This window comes from Clarias gariepinus, chromosome 16, assembly GCF_024256425.1.
Source record: "Clarias gariepinus isolate MV-2021 ecotype Netherlands chromosome 16, CGAR_prim_01v2, whole genome shotgun sequence".
Taxonomy (NCBI): Eukaryota; Metazoa; Chordata; class Actinopteri; order Siluriformes; family Clariidae; genus Clarias; species Clarias gariepinus.
In genome coordinates, this window is record NC_071115.1 from 15,347,555 (window position 1) to 15,374,719 (window position 27,165).

At 37.7% G+C, this 27,165-nt stretch overlaps 2 protein-coding genes across 2 annotated transcripts; one reads left to right on the plus strand and one right to left on the minus strand.

Moving 5' to 3' along the window:
• The first annotated feature begins 138 nt into the window (after positions 1-138).
• Positions 139-11,948, plus strand: ndel1b (nudE neurodevelopment protein 1-like 1b). Its single transcript, XM_053515292.1, has 9 exons — positions 139-242; positions 3,479-3,570; positions 7,639-7,792; positions 8,445-8,593; positions 8,713-8,849; positions 8,939-9,112; positions 9,972-10,063; positions 10,212-10,354; positions 10,544-11,948. Exons 2-9 carry the CDS (start codon positions 3,485-3,487, stop codon positions 10,632-10,634), a joined length of 1,026 nt encoding a protein of 341 aa, XP_053371267.1. The 5' UTR covers positions 139-242; positions 3,479-3,484; the 3' UTR covers positions 10,635-11,948.
• Positions 11,842-26,949, minus strand: LOC128544975 (medium-chain acyl-CoA ligase ACSF2, mitochondrial-like). Its single transcript, XM_053515288.1, has 16 exons — positions 26,927-26,949; positions 20,195-20,381; positions 19,907-20,035; positions 18,096-18,149; positions 16,750-16,868; positions 16,401-16,563; positions 15,024-15,119; positions 14,753-14,904; positions 14,515-14,606; positions 14,363-14,439; positions 14,172-14,279; positions 12,907-13,058; positions 12,604-12,745; positions 12,377-12,487; positions 12,235-12,303; positions 11,842-12,138 (listed from the first exon to the last, which is right to left on the minus strand). Exons 1-16 carry the CDS (start codon positions 26,947-26,949, stop codon positions 12,088-12,090), a joined length of 1,725 nt encoding a protein of 574 aa, XP_053371263.1. The 3' UTR covers positions 11,842-12,087.
• Positions 26,950-27,165: the final 216 nt, after the last annotated feature.

Below are 27,165 nucleotides of genomic sequence, written 5' to 3' on the forward strand. Positions count from 1 at the left end.
TTAAACAAATAGATTTGTAATCGCGTGTGATTGGGCAACGCAGAGATTGACGTCTGATTAATCATCACTGGCGTCATTACGTCATCTTCCCGGAAATCGTCTTGCCTCCTTCTCCTCAAAAAAAAAAAAAAAAAAAAAATCTCGCGAGCCGCGTTGGCGCTTTCTCAGTTAGAGAGCTGTACACTCGGCTGGTGTGTCCAGAGCTGTCGTCGCAGACTGGGCATGCTGAGGTAGATTTTCAGGTAAATGAGTGATAAATATCCGCTTGTCATATTGATGTAAGGTGTTTGAAGTGTTGTTCTGTAAAGCGGAGTAAACACCCGGGCTGTATAGTAAAGGCGGTAGCGGCTTAGCTTGGTGATTAGCCGGATGCCGGGGCCTGGGGTGAGCTCTGCGTTAGCTGCTCCTGTTAGTATGTTTGACCTTTCAGACGGACAGAATGTTCGTTTTGGTGTTCAGATACAGTTTGTTGAACACGGTGTGATAAAAACAAAATGTTCCGGATTAAATAGATGTCTGTGTGATAACTGTCATGTGATGGGTGTGATGTGTTCGCCTAGGTAACGTTTCTAACTTGGCTAGCCTTAATCCAGTCTAACTGTACACCGAGCTGTCTGAGTAAACAGCAGAGTTAGAAACTGATTTTAAATGTAACGCTATAAATCATCATGCTTATCGTGGACACTTCGACCACTAGACACAACTACACTTGATGAACAGGTGACTGAATGTTTCTTATACAGCCACACACTTTAAAACTGTGACATTTGTGTGTGTGTGTGTGTGTTAATTGTTGGTAATCATCTCATGGTCAGCCATTACAGCACATTGTACAGAGCCATCTGTTTTTGGAGATTTATCCTAACATTTACTTTCCAGGTTTACTAGATGCCTGTGGCAAACTGTAACGTTACTTGAGCCTGGGTTTTGAATGTTCATGCTTTATAAAGACAGTTACCAGTTTTAAGATGTACCCTAACGTTTCTTTAGTAATCGGGAATAATAAACCGATCAAAATTGAAAAATCATCATGTCACCGCTGCAGCAGGCGCCTGATTGAATGGAATAAGCGGGATAATGTAAACCTTAGACAATCTGTTCAGTGCAAAAAAATGTTAAACATGTAAACATTTGATGTGATTGTTTCTCTTTGGTTGGCTTTTCTGTTTTCCTCAGTGCATATTTGCTTCACCCTGAGGGGAACATTGCCTGACATGATAATTACAGAAGCAGTAAATGCTTCTGAAGAGAATGTTGTTGCATATTACAAAGAAGAGCTGAAATGCAAACGTTTTTTCCTCCTATGATATGATGTGGATCCATCTTGTTCATCTTCTGTTGAATGAATTGCATTTTTTTCAAAGCTGTGCACCCCTTCTTTGGTCTACCGGCCTAGAAAAGTTGTATTCTGACGCTGATTCCAATCAGCGTTCGTGTAAACAGTTAAGTTGGAATCTTAAATTCAAATGATTTCCATCAGATTGCATAAATGCAGCAAAATTTTCTGTTTATGGTAGCTCATCTAATACCTTAAATAAATGGATTCACCCTGTTTCACCAGTGACTGAACAAATCTGACTGCAGATTTAGGATGTTTGGCCTCTATGCTCAAATTCCTAAGTATAGAATTACAAAACCACAATGAAGTAGTGCTATTTTAGTTCACCGAAACCTGAAACTTCTCATTTATGTGACCAACACCTGCATCCTACAAGCAGAATGCTAAGAACTAAAACACTCTAAATGCAGATAGTTGAGACATTTGGTATCTGGTGGTTAAGAAAACACTTTTAAATCATTTTGTAAGTTTAGGTTTGAAACCTCGATACAGCTGAGTGTCTGGTTTGTTATAAACACCGGTAGCAGACGTTGTGTTGCAGGATGGTGTGTGTTCCCTGTTTTCCAGGAAATAATGTCATGGACAAAGAATCTTGCTTCTCCTCAGCCTCCCTTTTGGTTAGACACTGACTCACAAACGCAGGCCAGAAATGACAGGAAAGTGACCGGCAACGTCTTGCTTTTCTTTCCTGTGATTGACCACTATGTCAGGCTTTTTTTTTTTTTTTTTTTGGGTTTGGTTTGTGTACAGGACTATTTAAGGATCCATGTGCTCATGCTTGTGTGTGTGATTGCTGTTAGATTTGAGGAATTGCATCATTTAACTTAATCCTTGGTCATTTAATCTCAGATTATCTAGAGCTAGTAATATAAAATGAAATAAATACAAAGGGGAATAAATAAGATGAAATAAACTGAAAATGCTGAGTTTGAACTTTTATAAGAAACTTGCATTTACATCTTACTTACTCTAACATTTTGCTCAGTCAGCATGTTTGCGCTATTGCGTCTGTTTTAGCAACTTGTCTGACTTGAGCAATTACAACATACGGGTTGATTATAAAGTTTTATCATGTTGTGCAAAATGTCTAATTCGGTTTGCCAAAATCTAGATTTATGGGTACTTTATTTTTTGAAACTGTCTTAGTCAGTAGGGTGAACTATGTCCTATTAGAAACAGCATTGATTTAGTGTTTCTGGTTTTGTTGTGCTCAAAGGCAAATATTGTGCTGTACAGTTTTTCCTGGCACTATCTTTACCGTAACAGTATACAGGGCTGCATGATTTGATCAATTTGATTATGCTGATACATGCTCTGATTGTTATTTAAACATCGCTATGTAACTTAAATTTACCATTATGTGTTCAAAGGTATGTATCTAGGGTAACACTAATAATGGCATACATGATCTCTTTAACATGATGTTTGCCAATATTTATTTAGAAACTAATTAAAATTTTTTTTTTGACAAACTCTGCATAAATTCTCCACTATGTGTTAGCTGTAATAAATTGCAGCCTTTTGTGATAAAATAATTGCTCAGGTCTGTATTGCCATTTAAATTTTATGTGATTTGATTGTGAAATGATTTATCCTGTCATACTGAAATCCTATAAAGTAGTGATGCTAAGCTGAAAAGTTTTTCCACAAAGGCGAGTTTGCACATCACCATATCCTTACATTTAAAAAGTTAAATCTATAATTTATCATTATTCTGTAATTAATTTACTGTCATGTACTGTTAATATTTAAGCCCTGTCTTACAGTAGGTGAATTTCACCTTTCATAAGTATGTATATTGCCACACACACTAAAACTGTAGGTACATGATAATCCATAACCGCTTTTGAGTATTTTAATTGCGGCATATGAAGTGATTGCAAAGCAGTGACAGCTAAAAGAAAAAATATTCTGTCCATTTTCTCTTAAAAGAATTAATTTTTTTTAATCTGTCTTGAGTTTAAATGCGAAGGTTCTCGGTTGCAGTTCCTCTGACAGACTCTTATTGCTATTGATCTATTAGCATATTAATCAGGGTCAGGTCTCTGCTGAGGTCCAGATAAATTAAATATTGATCACAAAACAGTATTTGTTTTTTATTTATTTATTTATTTTCTTTCCTTTTTATTTATTCTACAGGCTACCATGGACACAGAGATGATGCCAAAATTCTCCTCGAAAGATGAGGAAATTGATTACTGGAAAAATTTGTCCCTTAAATTCCAGAAATGGTAAGGTTTTAACTCTTTTTATTAAGTGTTGTTTTTTAATAGCAGTGAACGACCAGTGAAGTATGTTGGGAAACCAACATTTACAGACTTTTTTTTTTTTTTTTACGTAGCACTTTAAATGCTATATTTATTTCAATTGAACAAAACTGCAAAGGCCAGTGAAGCCAGACTGAAAACATTACTTTTTGACCAACTACTGAAAGTACATTTTTTATTTCTGTTATGTGCTCTTAGTACTGAATGCTGTGTTAATAGAGTTGGTAAGCACAAAACAGTCCCTGTGATAAAAATTTAGTTAAAGACACGTTAGTCATGGTAAGTAACAGTCCCATGACACCATATCAGGAATATGGTTCATGATAAACTGGGAAGTTTGGTGCTTCTCTTGCTAAGTCGTGGCGTAATTATACAGCAGCACATCTGAAAAAACATCTGAGATGTATGAAGGACAAGATCAATTGATTAAATTTTTATCAAATAGTCAAAGACATTACCAATCAATTAATCATTAATGATAACCAGACCCGCATCCCCTCCTGAGTTTTCATTTAACAAATCCATTGTTTCTTATGCACTAATTTGTTTCTGGTGGCCTGCTGCAGTATCAAGATTAAACTCTTTCTATTGATTTTCTTTTTTTATTATTTAAAATGGGAAAAATCTTATTAATTGGATCGCAGAGCATTGATTTGCCTACCCCCTTCCTCTATCATCCAAACACACAGACTGTCAATGGCCCCTCCCTTCCATGTGCACACATCAGCTGCTCACGTGAATGTCAATGTGTCGGTTCACTTTAAGTCTTTTAAAAAAACAGTGATCAGTTTTATATGAAAATTATATATTTTATTTTATTTTTAATTTTTTTTTTTTTAATTTTTTTTTTTTTGGGAGGGGGGGCAATTTTCTCCCTAATTTAGTCGTGGCCAATTCCTCCCCGTCACTAGGGGGCTCCCACATTAAGGCTACTACTACCATTCAGCTGGGAGGGCGAAGACTATCACGTGTTTCCTCCGAAACGCATGACGTCAGCCGACCGCATCTTTTCAAACTGCTTGCTCACGATTTACAATTTTTTACGTTGGGGGCGGAGTAACACACGCGGAGGAAAGCGCTAGCCGCTTCTTCCGCGTGCGCGAGCTCACAGACGCTCCTGATTGGCTGTAGAGCCGTGATTAATGCGGGAGCGCAAAGTACCTCTCATCCCTCCCCCTGAGAGAGCTCGGCCAATCAGCTCTCTCTGTGCCTCCGGCTCGAACCAGCGATCTCCGGATGATGGGGCAAGCAGTATATATTTTATTTTTATATAAAAAGAAAAGGAAGTAGAGCGCAAGCAGGCTGACTGAAGCAGGTGTTCACAAAAGAAATTATGGCGACCCGACTCCACAAGTGTTTTCTGTGTTTATTGGTTAATAGATTTTAATCGGTTACATTCATTAACATCTCCAGGGCACTGTTGGCTCATTGGTAGGTGTTTTACCTGCCATGCGGAATAGATGCAGTGCTGGTCCTAAGCCCAGATGAAAAAATAGGAGGGTTGCGTCAGGAAGGGCTTTGTTTGTGATTTGTGATTTATTTAATGTGATTTAAAAAAGCAGAGATGGTATATTGTGTTGAGTTACATAAAGATGGGTCGTAAGATCCAATTCACTGATGGTTGGCTTCAGAGTTTGATGTTGCATCTTTGATATCAGGTTTCAAAGAACATATGTTCGATGCAGGAAAATTGTGCAAGTGTAAGGATCAGAGCGAGGCAGACAAGGGTCAAATTCTCAACTAGGTTTAGAGTATCTCCGAAACAGCAGGTCTTGTGGGATGTTTCCAGGTTACAGTGGTTAGTACCTACCAAAAGTGTTTGTAGTTGGGGTCAGGGGGTAGCTCAGTGGTTAAGGCATTGGACTACGGTTCGGAAGATCCCAGGTTCAAACCCCACAACCACCAAGTTGCCACTGTTGGGCCCTTGAGCAGTTGAGGGTTAAGGGCCCTTAACCCTCAACTGCTCAGATGTATAATGAGATAAAAATGTAAGTCGCTCTGGATAAGAGTGTCTGCCAAATGCCCAAATGTAAATGTAGTTGAGAAGACTGACGAACCGACAACAAAGTCAGGTGCATCCAGGACTCATAAATGCGTGTGGGGAGCGAAGGCAGGTCCGGTCCCACATAAGAGCTTCTTTAGCAGATTTATTGATTTGTGTATGTCCTGTTCTTGACATTTGACAGTCTAGCATATTTAGTAATTTTAAGAATTTTGATCGCTTCACATTTATTTCACCTAAGCTACTAAGAAACTGAACTAAATTTGAATACACTGTCTTCTGGTAGAAGTGTTGGGACAGCTGTACCATACCTGCTGCTGTTTTTTGTTCAGTTTAATACATCTAGACATGTGTTGGAATCTTTTTTAGTGAATCATCTCTAAGATTTTCTTTTAAATGTGGCTGGAATCAGTAGGTGTTACACAATGGATTCTTCAGGAATCATGGCTGTTTTTTATTAATGGATGAAAAGGCACCATTTTTTTCCAGTCACGTAAAGCTGTGACTTTGAAGCACATTTTCAATTTAAGGTAGTTTAAGATCGAATTTGTTAATGTAACACCAGAATGAATTCAATAATTTTTAAAACAAAATGTTATAATTTTTAAAATTTCTCAAACTAATTCGAAAAAAATTGATATAGATCCAAACTTTGTCAGATATATTTTTACTTCAAATGTTTCCTATTTAATTGCTTGTTTATTTTTATGCCTATTTAAGTATTTTGTGTGCTGCTTTTATTCTTCTATTTATCACTCCTGCCATGAATATAGCCCTTGATGCTGGCACACAGTCTAGTTGCTGAAACACAGGAAGTATTGTAACCACAGAAATTCTGTTCTGATGAGGAATCTGTAAAACATAACACATGGGAAAACATACCAACATGCAAGACCTAAAGGCAACTCATCCTGCTTGTTAACATTGGAATTTACCAGAAATACAAGTTGTTGACCCAGATTTAATTTTTTCAACGTGAACTTTTAGTTATCCTGTGTTCTATCATGAAATACATATGCGTTATTCTGTGTGAATGTTAAACCCAGATAATAATGTGAGGTTTGAGCTATTTCCTTTTAATGTGTAAGTGTTTTCTGATTTCTGAGTTTGTGCTGAGCACTTCTGTTTTGTCGACCTACCACAGCATTGTGGACTGGAAACTTTAACCACTCATGTGCAGGAGCTAAGGCATGTAAAAGAAAAAATAACCCATACTTAAGACACCCTTCCTATTAGACATGTCTGCTTGGTAATAAGCACATTCAAAATAAACAACCGCTCTTGCCGATTCATTATCAGCATTACAGAGTTACCCTGCTTAGGTAGTTTTCTGGTGGCTCCTGCACGGGTTCCTCCTTCCATCCTATCCAAATTTGGCTTTGTTATGAACTCTCACCTTCGAACTCATGAAACAGGAGGTCTCATGCACCTGACACGTTTTGCTGATTCGGTCATTTCTAGCATAACCACTTCTTTTTGTTGACCGTGAACGTTTTTTTTTCTTTCTTTTTTAAGGCTGCGTGTAAGGATTGACCCTATTGTATATTGTAACTCATGACAGCTGCCAAGTTGCTGCTAAATTGTCATGTGACTAGGACTGCATGATTTGATTAATGCCTTTTTTTACAGTTATTTTGGCACATCTTCCAATAGCCATTTAAACTGTAATGTGTAACTGTTAAATGTGCCATTTTTTTGTTCAAACATTTTTATCTAGGCTAATGGCAAATAAAGGCACAATGTTGATGTTAAACTTTTTCTTTAGCTGCTTCCGTCAAAGGTTCGCCCCAGCAAACCATTCGATCTGCACACAACTTGGCACCGGTTTTATGCCAGATGCCCTTCCTACTGCCACTCTCCCATTTTCCAACCAGGCTTCGGGAGTGGCACTGCATGCAGTGGCTGGGCTTGAACCCGGATTCTCAGATTAACAAATTTGTGTGTAAATTTGACCGTCACTATGGCCCTGAGCCACAGCACTATTTCCTGTATATTATGTATATCTGCTAAGTGTGTCCTTATCTCCACAGTTATAACGATGCCCAGGAGGAGTTGCAGGAGTTTCAGGAGGGCAGCCGTGAGTTGGAGGCGGAGCTGGAGGCCCAGCTTGGCCAGGCAGAACACCGCATCCGTGACCTGCAGGCTGAAAATCAAAGGCTGAAAAGTGAGGTGGATAACCTAAAGGTATGGGTTTATTAAACTCACATTGTCAGCAACATATTGGAGGCTTTTTATTTATTTATTTATTTTTATTTATTTTATTTTTTTTTGCCAAGGTCATTGATTTAGAGGAAATGGGTGAAATGGATATGGATATTGACAGACAATTATACCCATTTTGGCTGGATGCCGGTTGCATGCTGTAAAAGGTTTAGAGATGGTCCTTTAGTGCAGGAGATTATCTGAAAGAATTGGCATAAAATGCATTATTTTAAGCAAACTTATTAATACTTACAATATGATCAGATATTTAACACGAATTATTATATATATATTAATATATATATAATAATTTATTAATATATTATATATTATATATATATAGTTATATTTAACAGAGATTTATTGTTGTCACTCTGTCATTGTTTGGATTTATTTAAGCATGCTTAGGTTTTCCCCTCATATCTCAGTTGTAACAATTTCTGTTCAGAGTATAAAACCCAGTCTTGTGACATTGGATAGTGGACTTTGCAGGGTGTAGCTGTATTTGAAATTTGAACTGAACGTTAACTACTTACTTTTCTCAAGAAATCAACATTTAAAAGCTTAAAAGAATGCCAGGGATGACTCTGAATTTTTCCTCTCCCTGTCTCTCTCGCTTGTTTATGCTATGCAGGAGAAACTGGAGCAGCAGTATGCACAGAGCTATAAGCAGATCTCCGTGCTGGAGGATGACCTGGGCCAGACACGCTGCATTAAGGAGCAGCTGCACAAATATGTCAGGGAACTTGAGCAGGCCAATGATGACCTAGAGAGAGCCAAAAGGTACACACACAAAAGTGTTGTTCTTCACCCTCAGCATTCCATATTATTATTTTATGGTCACTAACACCCTTTGTCCATCTAAATGTACGACATCTCATGATTTGATTTAATTTGTCAAGGGCGACAATTACGTCTCTGGAGGACTTTGAGCAGCGGTTGAACCAGGCTATAGAGAGAAATGCATTCCTTGAGAGTGAGCTGGATGAAAAGGAGTCTCTGTTGGTGTCTGTGCAGAGGCTAAAGGATGAGGCCAGAGGTAGACTGCACTGTTATACTTAACACTGCTCTGCTTGCTCCTTGTGCTGCAACATGTCGAGTCCAAACTGACATAATTATGTTTTGCAGACCTAAGGCAGGAGCTTGCTGTGCGGGAGAGAGCCTCAGATTCTACCAGAATGTCAGCGCCGAGCTCTCCAACGCTGGACACTGACAAAATGGACACTGCTGTTCAAGCCTCTCTTTCCCTGCCAGCTACACCAGTGGGGAAAACAATAGACCATCCATTTGTGAATCAGAAAGGTATACAAAGCATAATTTTTGTATTTTAACGGGTCTGTGGGTTTTAATTATTCACATAGTTCCTGCTCTTCAGTGACCTGTAAGCCTGCATCTTAACTAGTGTTGTAACAGATAGAAGTTGATCTTTGATCCATACAGAACTCCCCCACAATTTGGCACACATTTAAACCATCTTAGTGTAGTCAAAATATCAAACTTTAAAGTATACCTTTACTGCTGCTGTATAGTGTTATACATCATTACTGCTGAGTCGACGTCTCAGGGTTTTTATAATTTATTTATTTGTTTATTGTTTTTGAACTCATTAAAACTGTGTCCTTTTTCTTTGTTCTGCGGCCATAATAGGTGCCAGAGCAAACTAATAAAATCCCCATAAAATATACAGAAAATCCCCTTATACTGAAGCCCTGCTACATACTTGATTTCACTAAAATTAACATACCTTTATTTTTTATTTACTTGCCCAGTACAATTTTCCAATGCAAGATAATAAAATGTAACACCATTTAATTCAGAAACCCCAACAATCTGCAACAAGGTGAATGGAAATTTTTTTATCATGGATTATTTTAAAATATTCAATCTTTAAAAACAATTTCATGTAAACAAAAATCTTTCATTTAAGATCATGGGCATGAATTAAAAAAAATGCAAAAAAATATATATTTTTTTAAATATTTGTTTGTCTTTTATTCCTAATGTAAAAACAAAATCTATAATCTGATCAATAGAAATTGTTGTATTTTACACCCTAATATAAGTACATGAACTATTTTACTATTTTTTTTCTATTTTTACAAGAATATATGGTTTACTTATTTGTATTTAATGCTTGCGTTTTTATGCTTATTTATTTTAGTGTTAACCAATGCTTGTGGAAACTCCCCACTAACCCCATCTGCAAGAATCTCCGCTCTCAACATTGTTGGTGATCTGCTACGAAAAGTTGGGGTAATTCCTGAGATTCCTTTTCGAAGCCTCAATATGCACACCATTAAATAAAACCTTGCGCCTCTTTATCACATACCCCAGTCTGTAAGGGACAGGTGTCCTCACAGTGGGCAGAAGTAATCTCTGTGTGCATTTCCTATATTTACAGGCCTTGGAGTCCAAGCTGGCTGCCTGTAGGAATTTTGCCAAAGATCAGGCAGCGAGGAAAAACTACACAGAAAATGGCAACCTGATTAATAGCAATGCCACCAAGTTCTCTCATTCTCTTCACACAACGTATTTTGATAAAACGTGAGTAAAAGCACTCCCTGCATGGCAGTCGTTGTAGTGTTTTTGGTAATTAGAGTAAAATGTGCTCACAATCACAGATTAATATTATTATTACTAGGGTCACCTTTTGATTTGTTGAGACCCAGCCCATTTGTTTGAGTTAATTGTTTATTGATCATTTTGTTTGGTAATATTGATTGTGCCATGCAGGACTATGAATGGCCTGGATCCTGGAGCTTTGAGTGCAATGACATCACAGCGAAATGTATCCCCTCCCGGCATGCTACCACTCAGCGTGTGAAAGCTCCACACCTGCCTCCACAGTAAAAGAAAAAAAACAACACATGGACAGCACGAAATCAAAATGGAAAGGACACTGGGAAACCCTGCCACTCTGTGTGTGTGTGTGATGCTGTGTGTGTGTGTGTGTGTGTGTGTGTCCGGCAGATGCATGTCGGACACGGAGGCACGTATGACTCTGTTGGTTGAACCTGGTTTTTCAGAGCTCTCATTTTTCACTTAGCCGGTTTTGTCTTTACTTGAAGCTAGCCAAATGACAACGGGGCCTAAACAGACCCCTGCTTTTTTTTGGCTTGATTTACAAAGTTGTTGCACATTTTTTTTTTTTTGGGGGGGGTTCAAAATTTGTGTGTACACATTCGAACAGCAGCCATGCAAAAGATCAGCGATGCATACAGTATATACCTCTTTAACTGAATTCTGTGTTTTTGCATTTAAAATCACATTCTAATTAGGGTTTTTTTTTTCTACCGAGAGAGGCGGGTGGTTGACCTGGAATGTACTGTTTCAGCCTTTCAAAACAGCATGGAAAGATCCCCTGCTCTCAGTAATGGTCTTTTAAATTATTCACATGTGTGTGTTTCTTCTCTGTATGCTGCTTCAGCAGGCTGGTTGGATAGCTACTGACATAGAAAACCTCACTCTCCCTATATTAGCTTTAGACAGTTTGTGTAACAATAATATTCGGAAAAAATGTGCTGTTCAGCACATTGCGAAACACCACTATTCTCAGTACTACACGTTTACATTACTCCGACCAGCATCCTATCTTAGAATGGTTATAATGAAGATGATACTGTTTTATCTCTAGAACATTATATGGCTATGTAAACTGGTTATGATCCCGTGTTGTGAGTTGAAGTATATTGGTTGAGGAATTCTTAGTGGCCGTGTTAACCTAATCTCTGTCTCGTGCTTCTTGACGTTGCTGGTGGTTTGACCTTCACTGTTAATTTATTTAATTCACAGGTCTGTATTTCTGACGGTTGTTTCTGGTTTTCAGTTCAGCTTGGCTGTACCAGCACTTCGTAAACCACACAATGTTGGAGCACTTTTTTTTTCTTTTCTTTTTTTTTGCCCCTTGGTATTTTATTTCCCACAGTATAGTAAGTTATTAAGCGCACTATTGACTCTGCATTGTCACATGTATATAAGATTAAAAGCATAAAAAATTTGCCCAGACAATTTGTACATATCAAGACTGGGTCTTACAGCTTATTAATTTATTTCAAATTCCTTATGGCATGTTTTTGAGAGGAAGAGTGAATTTTACATATTGTATATTGTTTCAGAATAATATGATAAAACAGTTGTCCAATAAAGTTTAAAATGTCAGTATAAAATGTCCACTTTAATTAATGTCCAGAAATCTAATATCTCTTTGCAACTAGTTTATATGAAGCTGTGTATATTATTATTATTATTTTTTTTTTTAAGACAAAGTGTTAACAGCATCACAATCCGAGTCTGTTCTCCATTTCTGCACGCAGTTTATTCTTCTGGATCTAAGGAGGAGAACAAACTTGTATTAATCCCCATCCTCAGCACACACTTGTCTTGTTGTTGCACAGATTTTTAAAACACTGAATAATGAGCCTTACTTTTCCTGAAGCAGTAAGTGGGAAACTCTCAATGAACATCACATAATGTGGGATTTTGAAGTAGGAGATCTGAAATACAGAAGTAAATAATTTGTGGTCCATTTTGTTTGGTTGTGTGAAAGAATGTGGCCATTCCTGTCACCTGGTCTTTGCAGTAAGCCTTGATCTCCTCCACAGTGCAGTGCTGTCCTTCTGCTACTTTAATGCATGCGCAAACCTGCTCTCCAAGCCTATCGTCTTTCACACCGACCACCTCCAGGTTTCATGCAGTTCGGGGGAAAAAAACAGAAAGCAATGTTCCAGTTAGTCTTATGTAACTCCTGCGCCTGCTGCCTCCTTGTGGTATAATGAAGCAATATCCAGGCTCACCTGAACCTCTTTCACTTTTGGATGTGTGTAAAGAAACTGTTCGACCTCAGCAGGGAAGATCTTTTCCCCACCACGATTAATCATATCCTTTATGCGTCCCTCAATCTGACAGTAGCCATGTTGATTGATCCTGGCGATATCACTAGACAGAGAGAAAAAATATATATTTTTCTCTATTTAGGGCAATTTTATTTATATATATTTTTTTACCATGCATGTACTTTTCCCTACTTAATATTCACTGTGAACAGTGTGTTCCCAATAGCATGAAAATAGCAGATCTGGCTTAAGCAAAAATCTCACCCTGTCTTGTACCAGCCATCCTCTGAGACGCTTTCCTGTGTTCTCGCAGGCTCGTCCCAGTAGCCCCGCATGACACAGTAACCTCGAATGAGCAGCTCTCCATATTGGCCCAGAGGGACCAGTTGCCCAGACGATGTCTCCACTACCTTAGCCTGAAGAATAGAGATTGGGTGTAAAGTTTATTGCCAGTTTATTACCGACACCAACAATTCTTACATTTGTTTTGTTTTTTTACTACATCGGATCACCTTATAACCCCTTACTATAAGAGTGTCGGAGCAAAATTGTTGTTTTAGTGGGTACACCGTGCACACTTGTTTGCCACTTTTACACCTGCTATCCTTGCTGGTCCACCTGTGTATATCAAGAGACTACAGTGCTTATTTTTCCTGCAGTGGATATACAGTAGCTGTGGTTTAATGGAAGGGATTTGTGCACACCTGAGCCATGTTTTCCAAGGCAAATTGGACAGGGCAATTTAGTGCAAGCTGGTAAGCTGACAACCTTATTAAATTTAGAATTTGGAATTATAGGCTATGGTATTAAACAACTATTGTGCCAAAGGCATGAACTGGAATAAAAATTCACCTTCTGGCACGTGGCTAGCTGATTATTTCTCCATGGTGGACCGTTTCTCAACCTAGAACTGGAATCGAGGTTGGTTACAAATCAAAGCAACACTGCTCAGCCTGAAATGTTAGCACCATCATTGAACCCAACTCTTGAATCTCATTTAAAAATCCATTTTGCTGCAGTTGACGGTCTCCCACTGAGCTACAAGATGTTTACGGAGATGACGCCAATGACGAAGGAGAAACTAGCATTGAAGACAAGTAACGTCGTGGTAGAACATCAGCTGAGATAAAGGGGATTTTTTTCAAAGTGGAATCGAGAGTTGGGTTCAATGATGGTGCAAATACATCCCTCATAATAAAGACTATGTCAAGTAGTACATTTTGATTAAAGGAAGTGTTACTCTAACACCATGTGCAAGTTGTATGACCTATGTCATAATAAAAAAGTTATGGACACCTTTGCATTAGTAGAATCCTTGAATCTGGCCCTGCAAGATCATTTTGGAGAAAGAGCAGAAGTAACAAGGACATCATCTCTACCTGATGAAAGGCCCACTTTATATCCATACTTAGAATTAAAGATGCCAGAATAGGTTCTTTAGTGTGATGCCAAAGCAAAATTTATTTGCATGAATATATGAAAAGAATATTTATTTAAAAAAATAAGTTAAGCAACTAAGACCACCAGACCTCAGTGTGGTCCATAATATGTCCAACGCTGTCAGTCTTAAGCTCCATGCTGTCGGAAGGAAACCCCATGAATGTGATTGGACTGTTCTCTGTAGTTCCATACGCCACCTGATATTTGACAAGAACAGGTTCATTCAGTGTATTTATGGATGTAGATCCAGCATCAGCAACATCGAATGGCAAACACGTACCGTTATCTCTTTAACCTTCATTTCACTTATCATTCTCCGAGTGACTTCAGGGGGACAGGAGGATCCTCCCATGATACCTGGCAGTTCAACATGCCTGCTTATGTTGTATTGATAATCATTGGTTTAAATGTTAAAAATGACTAAACTTTTACCTGTCTCAAGTGAGGAGAGGTTCTTCTTCTCAACATTTCTCTGACTCAGCAGATCAATGTACATTGTTGGAGTACCATAGATAACTGTGCATCTGAAAAAATAAATACCCAGAATAAGTTAGAAATGCAATTAAAGGCAATAAATAAAAAAGCTGTGGGCTTTGCCAATAGTGAAAATTACGGGCAGGTTATATTTTATTTTATCCTACTACACAAATATCAATAAATCCAACTATACTTCTCTTCCTGAATAGCCTCCAAGTTTGCCTGTACATTATAGGCAGCTGAAGGAAAGACCAATGTGATGCCATGTACAGCCATGCACATTCCACCCAAAACTGACCCGAAGCAGTGGTACATGGGCACAGGAATGCAAACTCGCACCTTTGTCTGGAGATAATAGTACGTTATAGAAGATCCACATCAACAATCAACTACACTTTATTGTTCTGAAGTAATATTCAGTAAACTATATCTTAATTTTAAATTGATTCATAAGGAAAGCTCACTCTCCATCTGTAGCCCATGCGCAACCCAATAAAATATGCATTGTTTACAATGTTGTGATGAGACAGAGTGACACCTTTTGGAGTCCCTGTTGTACCCTGTGAAAAGAAAACAGAGACATGCAATGACTTCATGCTTCTGGTGGGAATTATGTGATCTTTGGATCAAAGAATAAAACTCAAACATATACACTACAATTACTACTGGGAACTCAGTCTGTGAAAAAATAAGTTAAAAATTAATGCCAGACACAAGACTCTGTTTTTACTTTTTTGACAGGATTGGTGTGATGGAAAAATGGCACAAGGAACTAATTTTCATACCAAGGACTTTATGAAGAAGTAGTTCTGATGCTCTCTATTGGAATACAGCTTCAGACAGCATAACACTGCTATTAGATTCTTAAAGCAATCTACCCAATCACCCGACCTCAAGCATGGACTTGTAATGATATTTCTTGTAAATGACGCCATAAAAACGAGTGACACTGACAGAAGATTTCAAGCACAGTCAGACTCCTATTTGCATTTAGGCATTTGGCAGACGCCCTTATCCAGAGCGACTTACAGTACAATTGTATTTCATTATATGTGAGCAGTTGAGGGTTAAGCCTTGCTCAAGGGCCCAACAGGGACAACTTGGCCATCATGGATTTGGATTTGAACTGTAGTTCAATGTCTTAACCACTGAGCGACCACTAAACCCAAGTTATAGAGAAAAAGTTTTAAAGAAGGCTGCATGTCTGTGGCTGAGCTCGCTGCAGTTGCTCCCGTGAGTGAAACGCCTGATCCTTAAAAGTCAACAGATAACTTGTCACCAATTTGTCTGTGGGAACTGTACACATGATCTATACACATAATGATTCCATGTTATTGCCATGTCCAAGTGCATTAGTGTAGCAGGGGATTATATAGTTAAATAAATGGAGTTTTAACTCTCATAACGGTGTGTTATTCTGCACAATTAAAAGCCCTTCTCTGGTTTAAATGCCCCTCGTGCATTATGTTCTCATTAAGCACTCAAAACCCCCGGGATAATCTCCAAGTGAACAGGGCTGAACAGCGGTCAACAATTTATTCTGATGTACCGTACTGGGAACAAGCACACTAGGTGAGCAAGGCCATTGTAGCTGCTGTAACATCTCTCAAAGCAATTTTTTTCCTGAGGCAATTTTCCGAGGAGTTTTTGGTACATAGTTTCCATTTAAACATGCAAGCTGTTTCACAGATATTTTGTATGTTTTATAAAAAGCTGACTCAGGATGTGAGAACTGAATTTGTGTTTATCAGATGAATATTTGCTTTTAATTTAAATGTAAGTTCAACCAAAGTGGTTCTTTTGCATAGCTTATGGTATATATATATTATTTGCCACCATACCGATGTAAACTGAATGTTGATGGGTTCTTCAGGGCCTACGATTCCCTGTAAGCTTTCCAGCTGCTGGTGGTGTCGTCTCTCTGCTGCTTGCATCACATCATCCACGTGCAACATTCCAGGCTTCTTGGTGTCTGTCACAATCACATTTCGCAGATCTGGCAATCTAAATGTCCATATGCAAATTAATTAAGCATTTTGAAAAAGAGAAAAAAAACACCACATAAGTGGCTTTTCACCTGTGTCAAGTACTGTATAATTCACTGATCATTTCAGAGATTGTGATAAAACTAAACTCCTTAAGTCATTACAAATTACTGTTATGAAGTATAATGTTATCTGGCTGCTCCACCTGGCACTTCTAATACTACCAGTCACAGCAGTGTTGAGTTCTGGGCAGATCTGTCCCAGTATATCATAGAACCTTTGACTCTTGAACTGTGTAGGACATACCACTGCATTGCACTGCACCTGTATTCAAATGGAAAGCAACACACTGTAAATTTAAGCACATTTTGTAAAAAAAAAAAAACACAATCAGGTCTGTTGTGCGGTGCAACTGTATCATTAATTTCAACAGGTTTTACTATTTGTTTCCACCACTTTTTCTTTCTTTATTACAGCTTATTATTTTGCAGAGAAACGAATAATTTCTCTGTCATGTATGCAAAAAAGCATGCAGTTGCAGTTTTACTGTACCGCTGACTATTACAAAGGATTTAAGACTGGAGATTTCTCCCAATAATGCCAAATAAACTCCTTAATAAATAATTCAATAACAATAATTCAGCGAGTGAGTGAAAGTGTGAGTGAGTCTCCAGTGCGGGAGATGCATTGTGGGTAATGCAGTCCGGTGTGTGTGAACGCGAATGCGAGATGGAAGTTAGGATATCGAGCCTAAGTTTTGTTCTTCAGTGGGGTTTTTTTGTCGGATTTAAACGCAGGATCCACCTGAAAGTTTGTAATATAGCCAGACAATGCAGAGGCATCAGAACAGACAAAGAACAGGCATCGACCAGTTTGTTCATCTCATCATTACACGAGCATAAATTAACGGGCAACATAAAAAAAAGCGGAGAAGCTTTAATAATTTAGAACAGAACAACAGTCTTTCCTTAAATGTGTGTGTGAGTGTGTTTAAATGAGAGGAGAAAGTTTTAATGTGCAAGGGGGAGACAGGAGAAAAGCAAGAGTTTCCACTTACTTTAGCCTCACACGCACACACATACACAGCGCCTGCATGCACAAGGGAAACACTTATCTGCTGGGATTTATTTTTTTACTTTTTTAAATGGTAAAGCGCAGGTTTATTAGTTTTATTTCTACTTAATATTTTGTATTAATTATTTTTATATATTTCTTTTTTTGGGCTGTAAAACGAATAATTTAAGTTTCCAATATTTCTTATGGAAAAATAAAATTTGGTTTACGATTGTTTTGGAATACGAATTATGCTCGTAATTCGAGGTTCCACTGTATGTTTATGAAAAATCTTAAGCCACTCCTAATTTCTTCATATTAAAAAAGAAAAAAAAATATATATTTTTTTTTTTTCTTTTTTAATATGAAGAAATTAGGAGTGGCTTAAGATTTTTCATAAGCAGCACTGCATGTAAAATACAAAAACAAGACAGTAAAATAATAATAATAATAATAATTGATATAATAATAATAATAATAATAATAATAAAAACGCACCTTTCTCAGGGCAAACGCCAACTCATTGACTGTATAAGCTGGATTCAAAGACACCTGAAAAGAGCTTTGGGTTAATATTCACCATTTTATAAATAAACATTTATCCAACAGGGAAAAAAAACCCATTAAGGGTGCACCGATCGACTGGCCGCCGGTAGGTATCAGCCGTTAATCACTTCTTTTTTTTTTGAGTGGTTGTCTCTCCACTGGCTGATCACATAAACCAATAATATTGTGGCGTGGGCGGGGCGGCGGCTGACGACCAGCATGCCTTGCGGGGATGTCGGTGTGTGTTCACCATGTTGGGGAAAGGTGTTTGGGTTGGTGGCTTCGGCCCTGTTTGTGTGAGGGGTGTGTGACGTGTGAAATGTGTTCCAGTTCAAGCTAGTGGTGAATTGGATGTAGGCTCCTGAGTGAAGGTGCTGCTCATGCCTTACATGCTGTGTGCTTAATAAAGTACTTCCAGCCATTGCATTGGTTAGCAAATAAGCTCACTCGTCTCTCCAGCATTCTTCCCGGCGTAAAAACGCTACAATATTGTGATGGCGCAAAATACATAAATCCACAGGCACACCAACTTGCTGTCGCCAGTCTGGGGATATTACCAAGTCTCTTTTTAAAAAAATACGTCAAATCTGCAATATGCAAAGTTTTTTTCTAAAGAAAAACCACGAGGGGAAACGTCTGCCAAAAACTTGAACATAGCTATCCTTATTCGCCTGTTGAGAACACACAGCGAACATTTTCATAATGAAAAGTTAACCACCTATAGCAGAAGCTCTCAAAAAGCCCGAGCTTTACTCTGCAGGAAGTAAGAAATTAAACCATTAAACCCGAAAATAATACTGATGACTGCTGTGTGTTTATTTAGAAATGTTCGGTGTAGAATTTCGACTTGTTATTCATCGACGCAGCCTATAGAAGTATAATAGTGCCTAAATTCCTCAAAGCTAAATAGCAGGTTAAATTACATAAACTGAAAGTGTTGCAATAAAAATTTAGGATTTTTCTGCATTGCAATTTGATTTAATTTGAAAAAAATCCTTAGACTATTTACAAGGTTTGAAATTTTTGCCACTGCAATTTATTTTGTTTGAATAATTTATAATAAATTGGTTTCAGTGTCTTTAATCTATATGAAATGATAAGAGAAAGGAATATATTTGATATGTTGCCTTACAATAATTAAAAGTTTACATTTATGATATTTTTCCCTTGTATCTGTGCACTTTTAGAATCTTAACCAGTGGGTCCCTGCGTCCTCATATGGAGACATCAACACACTGGGTTTGCTGCACCTTATACTGTAGATTAGATTCGATTCAATTTTATTGTGACTGCACATGTATTTACAAGGTAACAAAGTACAGTTAGCATTCAACCAGAAGTAGATTTCCAAATTTTCACATTCTGTCTAACTTAGAGCTGTTGTCCTCATTAGTAGACACTTTATAGCATAATTTAATGGTAACAAAAGCACAATACACTAATTAGTAGAAACACAAGAGGATGTCAAACTCAGTTTTCTGCTCAAAGACAATGGTTAGATTGTATAATTATTAGGTCCTACTAATTTCAATTTTACTGAAAAAAAATTATGCGAAATTGAAGCTTGAGTCTTAATTGGTTAATAAATAAAAATAATAATACACAATAAATAGAACACCTTAAATACCAAGATACCAATAACCCACACACACCTGTGATCATTCTGATTTCTGTGATCAAGGTCGGTATTCGCCCCCCCAAAAAATTGAGCACCCCTAATAAATATATGAAATTTATTGATAAAAATTTATTAACACATTTACCATAATGATTCTAGCTTTTGCCGTGGCAAACTGGAACAAGATCCATTCATAAGTGTTTGGTCCCCAGATGCCGAGCCTGTCACCCTTCTTCAAGCCGAGTGCAAGAAGACCAGCAGCCAGATGATCCACCTACAGTACAAATAGATTTTAAATTCCATTGACAGGTGACCCACTACTGTAATCATCAAGGCAAACGGCATTGGTGAGATGGTCATGGTGTCAAAAATCAACCAGAAGCAGTCTGACTGATCATTAAAAAAAAAGAATCAAATGATTAACAGAACCTACTTCATCCTGAAACTGAGAGAATGTTTTTCGAACTCCATCTTCAAAAAAGACCACAGCTTCTCGGTCAGGCCATTTGTCTACTGTTGACTGTAGACTTTGACCAACAGTCAGAGAGAGGGGAGACACAGAAGAAGGGCCACGGACATAACTAACAGTTGAAGCAGAAGGGCTGTGGTCATGAACCGATCTAAGCAAAAGAATAAAGATATAGCAAGCACAGTAGTTGTAAAATGTAAATGTTAAATATAGGGAGAATCAGGTAAAAATTATTGGGGAAGTTTGCCTGGTGTGTGTGCATGTGTGTGTGTAAATTACTACAGCCAGGATTTTTTTTTTACGTAAAATGCAGATTAATTTGTTTTATGTTTAATTTATATTTTGGTACTTTATATTTTGGATTAATAATTTTTACATGAATATTTTTGGGTGGTGAAATAAATCATTGGAATTTTTATTATTTCTTGTGGGAAATTTGCTTTGATATATACAGATGTTTTGATATACAAGCATGTTTCCAGAACAAATTATGCTCATAATCCAAGGTTCCAGTGTAATTAGGTTTTATCAGTGTTTCAACAGTAGTAGTAACTTGTACTGTCCAAATGCGATCAATGTTATTATATAAACATTATTAAAACACTCAACATCAAAAAAAAAAGTCAAACAACTTAATTTCTGTAATGGTGAAATAAATATTCAACAAATACTTCATATTATAATAATAATGGTTTATGTCATCGAGTATATTTTTTTATACAAACGCTGAAAACACACATGTTTATCATGCTAATTCCTGCACACACTAAAAAATGCTTGGTTGTTTTTTCTACCCAAACGCTGGGTTTTTTCTACCCAAACGCTCATTCTGGTGGGACAGGCTCTGGAGCAATGCACACTACTTGGGGCGGTTGATGTATGCTTCAAGGCATTTCATATTTTTGACTACTATTCAAAGCAGTGTGCTCCTGTAGAGGACTATTTGTAATGTTTCTATGAAATAGCGAGGCCTACTTGAAAAGTCATAGACAGTGTTTGTATGTTAAAATGACACCAGGGCTGGATAGTTTTGTTCTGCAGAAAAGATATCCAATGTCACAGAGAGATCCTGCTCTGTAGAAGGTGCCTCAGCCTATTTGTGCAATTAATTCATTCTGCCCTTGTGAGTAATAGTATAGTAATGATGTCACTGTTGATTATGTGCTCTTGTGCTTGAAAAATAAATGTTTTTTATATGAACATTTAATAGGATGTTGTTTATTGCATATATGTATGGTTTACAAAACTTGGAGGTTTTTTTTTTTCGTAATAGACCAGTATATCTAAGTAATTTAACTAATTGTTGGTCAAAGTCTACAGTCAACAGTAGACAAATGGCCTGACCGAGAAGCTGTGGTCTTTCTTGAAGATGGAGTTCGAATATTCTATGTTTAATAGACATGGGTAGGTTTTTTTTTTTTTTTTTTTTTTTTTTACAGATTCACAGATTCATTACAATAATATTTGTGAGGTAGAATTAACCCAACATTCCAGTTAAAATGAACCAACATCTGGGTAGAACATTTGACCAATTCATGTGGTAGAATTAACCCAGCATTATAGTTAAATATGACCTAGCATTTGGGTTGAATATTTAACCCATCTTGCTGGGTTAAACAAATAACCCATTTTGCTGGGTTAAATTAAACCAGCATGTAGTTAGTCCAATATTTACCAAGCAACTAGTTTAAAACAACCCAAACTAAGTTGTTTTTAACCCAGTATTTTTTAGGGTGTGGATAAATACTGAAAGAGAGACACCAAAGGCTGGATGGGGCAAAGTTGCATCAAAACAAACAGGTAAGATCATCCAGAAAAAACATGACCTCAGTTAACACTCCAATATTCCAAAGATACAGATTACCCATAAAGAACCTTTAAGTAGCACTTTATACTGTATTTTACATGGTAAGTGAAGCACACACTCACTTGGTTAGTCACACTTTTTCTTAAATATTCTGTAATCATTCCTGGTCAAACAATATAGTTTTTTATATCCTGTGGCCTTTATTTAACAAAAATAAATTAATAAAGATTATATAGATTTTTAAGTTTAATAAAGAGAGAAATAGTTTAAAACTATTCAAAGCTGTGTTATTGGTTTTTAAAATTGCAAGTCACTATTTCAAAGAGCTACTCATATGGTTTAACATTGTGTACATTACTTTAATAGTAAGACCTCTAAGGAGTATTTATTACATACATTATCTCATAAGGTTTTGCTAGCAGATAACTCATACATCAGCATTTATGTATATTCACTCCATTTAAAAAATAATTATAATAAAGTGTACATCATGTGCAAATAAATAGTAATTAACCGCTAGTCCTTTAGTCCTATAGTTCATTTTTTTACTGTAAAAGTCGAAAATAATATTTTTTTCATGTATGCAAATCAATGCGAAGCAACTGAGAAACAGCAAAACAGGGTTAATTTTACAGTAAGTTTCTGACATACTTGTTCATAACAGTTCATAACCATTTTAACACTGTTAAATTCCCATTCTTGTTTCCCACTAACAAATAAAAAGATATTTATTAAATATTTAATTACACAGGGTATTGTACATAAAATCTATTCATTATGCATTCATTCAATCAAAGTTACCAAATAGTATTTTGTTTACCACATACTAATATGTCTTGGAAACTTGGGATTTTTTTTTTATGCATACATCCTAAATTTGTGGAATATTAGACATGACCGTTTTATTACCAAAAATTGTCACTAGACAAAGCCATAATTTTTCCTCGACATATTTTTGAATGGGGTGGTTGAACTTCCTGATTTCCCAACCTTAATCTAATTATCTAATTAAACTGATCTCCAAAAGCACCCAAATTTACTACTATTCAACTAGTTTGCGTTGGACAGGTCTGAAGGTAGAGGCCTGACAAAGTGCAATCCACTTCTCCTGGCTTTGGACGCAGCTAACAACACAATTCAGCAAGGACAATACTGTTACTACTGTATAAGCACAGGGAAAAAACAGTGCTCGAACATGATGCCCCCTTTACATTTCTGACTGCCCCCCATATGGTCTGGTCTAGAACCAGCCCTGAGTGTGTTTATGTTACCGCGCGTGCTGTATTGCCCTCCCTCAATATTAGACACCTTCACCTTTAATTTACGGAGGGAGAGATATTGATCTTTCCTGATGCAGCGAATTTCTTTGAGCAAATTAATGATAATTTTAATGAATGAAAAGGAGGAAGAAGAAAATATGGAGCTGAAAGTGACACGAAAATAAGAAAAAGCTTTAGAGGTAAATGCTGTGAAATGCTTCAAATGAACAGATTCTGCCAGGGGCTGGATCCAGCAGCCCACCACATCCCTCATCATAATACACTGGCTCATTAAAGTGGAAATTCATTTTTAAAACCACATACTAGTATAAAAATATAACACAAACAAAAATGTAAATAAAAAAGTATCACTGAACATATATTAGGTCATATTTGTAAAACAAAGAAACAAAGGAAAGAACAATAAGTTCATCATTCAAAGTTATTCAGATCAGTGTAAAGTTAGTAAGTGCTATAACGCCACCTGGCACAGTTTCATCCCAGTGGCACAATCTGACCACATGTGCAGTGCCATGGAAAAGTATTTGCCCCTTTTTGATTTTTTTTCTTTGCATATTGGTCACACTTGTACAGTATGGGTGGAAGTTCACCTAAACACTTTAATGAGGAAAAATCATGAACATTTCGCAGAGGGTATCATCGTGATGCAGTGTAAGATATACCACTCATCAGTGTAAGATATATCACTTATCAGTGTAAGCTGTAAGTGCAGCAGGTCAGTGATAATGAACCAGTGCCTGCTGATGATGACCCTCCCCTGATCTACAAGAGCCAATTGAAAAAGATGGCAATCAAACTGAACAGGTAAGCTGGAATAAAATCAGTAGCAGCATTAACTCATACTAACTCGTATTAACTCGTGCTAGTTATTATTATGGTAGTCAATATTAATTCAAAATAGTGTTTCTCAGCATTATTTTTAAATAATATTGACTACCAAAATAATTAAAATAAGTAACTAGTCTACTAGCGTGAGCTAATGCTGCCACTGATTTTATTTCAGCTCACCTGCTCAGTTTTATTGCCATTATTTTTATAATATTGTCTTTATAGATTTAAATGTTGTTTGTATTGATGTTCTTTCCTTTGTTTCTTTGTTTTACTAAAATGACCCAATATATGTTCAGTGATACTTCAAATAATATGTTTAATAAGCATTGATTTCTGTATTGTGTTATATTTTTATATGTAACTGGTGTTAAAAATGTATCTCTATATTATCGAGCCAATGTATTATGATGTGGGCTGCTGTGGGCCAAAAGTCCAGGGCCCCTTTTTTTTGGAAGATGAAAAGAGTACTTTAAAGAGTTGATGAATGAGGAAAATGAAAGAGAACAAAGACTAGAAGAGGTGACTGTTGTGGAGCAGGAAGTAGCAAATATTAGTAGAAGTGAGTTAAGAAGGGCATTGAAGAGGATGAAGAGTGAAAAGGCTGTTGGTCCTGATGACACCTGTGGAGGTATGGAAATGCTTAGGAGAGGTGGCAGTAGAGTTTCTAACTAGTTTGTTTAACAAGATCTTGTGAGTGAGAGGATTCCAGAAGAATGAAGGAAAAGTGTATTGGTGCCGATGCAGTATTTGCTTTGAGGATGCTGGCGGAGAAGTACAGAGAAGATAACAGGGAGTTGCATTGTGTCTTTTTAGATTTAGAGAAAGCGTATGACAGGGTGCCAAGAGAGGAGCTGTGGTATTGTATGAAAAGGTCTAAAGTGGCAGAGAAGTATGTTAGAGTGGTGCAGGACATGTATGAGAGCTGTAAGACAGTGGTGAGATGTGCTGTAGGTGTGACAGAAGAGTTCAAGGTGGAGGTGGGTCTGCATCAAGGATCGTCTCTAAGCCCCTTTTTGTTTGCTCTGGTGATGGACAGGATGACAGATGAGGTTAGACAGGAGTCTCCATGGACTAAGATGTTTGCAGATGACATTGTGCTTTGTAGCGAGAGCAGGGAACAGGTGAAAGAAAATTTGGAGAGGTGGAGGTATGCTCTGGAAAGCAGAGAAATAAAGGTTAGCCGCAGTAAGACGGAATACATGTGTGTGAATGAGACGAACCCAAGAGGAACGGTGAGGATACAGGGAGCAGAGGTAAAGAAGGTGCAGGACTTTAAGTACTTAGGGTCAACGGTCCAGAGCAACGGAGAGTGAAGGGGCGGGTACAGGCAGGTTGGAATGGGTGGACAAAGGCTTCAGGTGTGTTGTGCGATAAAAGAGTATCAGTGAGAATGAAAGGAAAGGTGTACAGGACAGTGGGGAGACCATCAGGCTCTACGGCTTAGAGACAGTGGCACTGAAGAAAAGACAGGAGGCAGAGTTGGAGGTAGCAGAGCTGAGGATGTTGAGGTTCTCTTTGGGAGTGACAAGGATGGATAGGATCAAGAAGAAGTTTATCAAAGGGACAACCCATGTTAGATGTTTTGGAGATAAAGTCAGAGAGGCCAGATTGAGGTGGTTTGGACATGTTCAGAGGAAAGATTAACCTTTTTCACTGTGGTGAAAAAGGCCCGGCAGCGTCCTCTACTACCTCAGGCGACTGAGAGACTTTACTTCTGCACCATAGAGAGCATCCTGATGGGAAACATCTTAACCTTGTTCGGGAACAGAACCATGCAAGACAGACGAGCTCTACAGAGGGCCGTGCGTTCAGCTGAGCGCACCATCCGCACTAAGCTCCCTGACCTGCATTTGATCTACAGCAAGCGGTGCTGGACCAAGGCCAGGAAGATCGTGAAGGACCTCAGCCACCCCAGCAATGGACTGTTCACTCTGTTGCGATCAGGAAAGCGCTTCCGCTCTCAGAAGGCCAACACAGGGAGACTGAGGAGGAGCTTTTTCCCGCAGGCGATACAGTCTCTTAACCAAGTTAACACACAGGACTAACCATCTCCGTGTTTCTTCAACACTGCACAGAAATAGTCACTCACAGACATTTCTCATCTGTGCACACACCCCAATACACTGTAGCCTGGACAACCATGGACACTGCACATTTGCACATACATTGCAACATTTGCACACGTATTGCATATTGCACACTTGCACTCGCAATGCTCATTTGCATTGGACTTTTCCCATTCATTCCACTTCTTATTGCATCTAAATCTAAATTTATTTTGTCTTATACAGAAAAGTTTTATATTTCTTGTATATTTTTGAAAATTTTTATATTTTGGTCTAACTTCTTATAGTTAAACTATTTATTTATTTATTGCTTTTTTTTCTCTTATTTCTTGTTAATTTTTTATTTATTTAAGGTCACAGGCAGTCGTGTAAGCATTTTACTACATATCGTACTGTGTATGACTGTGTATTTGACAAATAAAATTTGAATTTGAGATGGTGAATATATCGGTAGAAGGATGCTAAGGTTTGAACTGCCAGGCAGGAGGTCTAGAGGAAGACCAAAGAGGAGATTTATGGATGCAGTGAGAGAGGACATGAAGTTAGTTGTTGTGAGAGAAGAGGATGCAGAGGATAGGGTTAGATGGAGGCAGATGATTCGCTGTGGCGACCCCTGAAAGGGAACAGCCGAAAGACAGAGTAGAAAGAAGACTGACTACCATAATAATTAATGGCATGATCTAATGCTGCTACTGATTTTATTCCAGATTACCTGTTCAGTTTAACTGGCATCATTTTTACTCAGGTAATGAAGGGGAGATGTGTTGGTCATCATCAGCAGGCACTGGTTCATCATCACTGACCTGCTGCACTTGCAGCTTACAGTGATAAGTGGTATATCTTACACTGCATCAAGATGATACCCCCCCCCCCCCCCCCCCCCCGCCAGCTAAAATATTGTCTTTATAGTTTTATATGTTGTTTGTACTAATGTTCTTTCCTTTTTTTTTT